This window comes from Austrofundulus limnaeus, unplaced genomic scaffold (assembly GCF_001266775.1).
Source record: "Austrofundulus limnaeus strain Quisiro unplaced genomic scaffold, Austrofundulus_limnaeus-1.0 Scaffold1568, whole genome shotgun sequence".
Classification (NCBI taxonomy): domain Eukaryota; kingdom Metazoa; phylum Chordata; class Actinopteri; order Cyprinodontiformes; family Rivulidae; genus Austrofundulus; species Austrofundulus limnaeus.
In genome coordinates, this window is record NW_013953970.1 from 5,637 (window position 1) to 7,393 (window position 1,757).

The 1,757-nt window shown below is 41.6% G+C and overlaps 1 protein-coding gene across 1 annotated transcript in view; it reads left to right on the plus strand.

Moving 5' to 3' along the window:
* Positions 1 to 630: 630 nt before the first annotated feature.
* LOC106535800 (transmembrane protein 132C) overlaps positions 631 to 1,757 on the plus strand; it is a gene marked incomplete at its 5' end in the record, with an annotated part of 15,284 nt that continues 14,157 nt past the window's right edge. The window contains 1 exon segment of the mRNA XM_014032894.1: positions 631 to 774. Within this exon segment, the coding sequence (XP_013888348.1) occupies positions 631 to 774 (144 nt within the window).

Consider the following 1,757-nt stretch of genomic DNA (forward strand, 5'->3'; position numbering starts at 1 on the left):
GGACAAGCAAAGTACCCTGTAATCAGACTTGCTTTCGTGTTGGTGGTGATAAATGCCCCCTTGGAAGCTCAATGCCAAATAATCAAGATTGACACTAACACGCGCTGTTCCAAGGTGTGTGCATGTGCTGGTTTGTTTGTGCTATTTTTGTTGGAAGGATCTAATCAAATGTAATCACACTGATTACAATAATTGTGAGGTTTATAATCACCCCCCCCCGTTCTCTTCCTTAAATCTCTCCCCTTCTCTCTATTACTTGCTCGTTCCTGTTTCTCCTCCCGCATTTTTTTTATAATCATCGATCATATCTTTCTGTTCACCTCATGAAGAATCTGATGGTAGTTTTCAGAAAATTCATTGTGCACTTTGTCACAAAGAGGAGCTATAAATCCGAAAATCACAGCACATTTGTCAAAGCGACATTTACAAAATTTGTTTTTTGAATATTAGATCATCTATATTGTGTACCTACAGTAAACAGTTATATATTCCAGTGTGGCCTGATTGTTTCTTGTTGGGGATGTAAAATAGAATGGTTTAAGGTCAAATGAACTTCCCATTTGTCAAAGTCTGAGCGAACCCAAAAACAAATTTGTCTCAAAAGTTTTCTTCTGTTTGTTCCTTCTGCAGGACACAGAGGTGGTGAACACCGCCATTCTTACTGGCCGGCGTGTAGCGGTGCCCATCAAACTGGTTACAGTGGAAACCGACGGCCAAGTGAGGGTGGTGGACGACTCAGTCACCTGCAGCTCAACGGACGTGGACGTGGTTAAGGTATTTGTTCACAATAATCAAGCTATATCAGGAGAATAAAAATATAAAAACGTCCAGTTTTCTTCTCTGTGCTTTTGTCCACGTTAAACTGAAAGCTGTGATGTACAGAATGAGAAATGCCTTTATTTGCTCATGAGCCTAAAACAATTTGATTCAGTTCAATTCAAACAACTTTATTTATCCTAAAAAGGGCAATTCAGTTTGCAGCTAAATAGATAAACAGAGTACTTTCTTTGTGATGTCCTCACAACAACCATGTTGAAGCTAGGGTTGGGTACCGAAACTCGGTTCCAGTATGGCACTGGGGCGAAGATCAACGGTAGTACTCAGACCGAAACAGAACTCTAATTTCGGTACTTTATTTRGGTGCCTCAAAGAAAGCTGTTAATTGCACCCTCTGGTGTTCACTGTTAACAGTGACAGCCTCGGCACAATCTCCACAGATTGCCAACAATAGGGGTGAGTTATGAACTTTTAATGTGTTTTAACTGTCTAATTTAGCTGTTTCTGCCCGCTGTGTCAGGCTATGTGTGGTAGAGAGAACAGCTGTGTGTTTGTTTCACTTCGAACGGGAGCGCAGCGAGCGCCATGTTTTTTCTTTCGATTTGAAACCGCACTGTAATTTGCGTGTCCACATTGTTTTTCTTTTTAAAAATGCTGGAACTGCTCACAGGAGGCATAGAAGAACACCTGTATTGTTCTCCCTGCTGGATTAAAATAAAAAGCTCTCGGTCCTTTCTCATTGTTACGTTAGAGCTGCTGCCGTGCAGCGGACAGACGCTGCAGATCACGTTTGCTCTGACCGCAGTATAAAGTTGTGATGCAATTTTCCTTCAGTGTACATTTCAAACTGTGCTATAAACTTAACTTCAGCTGGTTTAAATGCATTTTTTGCCTGGTGTGAACAAACGGGTGCAGATTGAGGCAGACTTTGAGTGCTGTGTGTGTGTGTGTGTGTGTGTGTGTGTGTGTGTGTGTGTGTG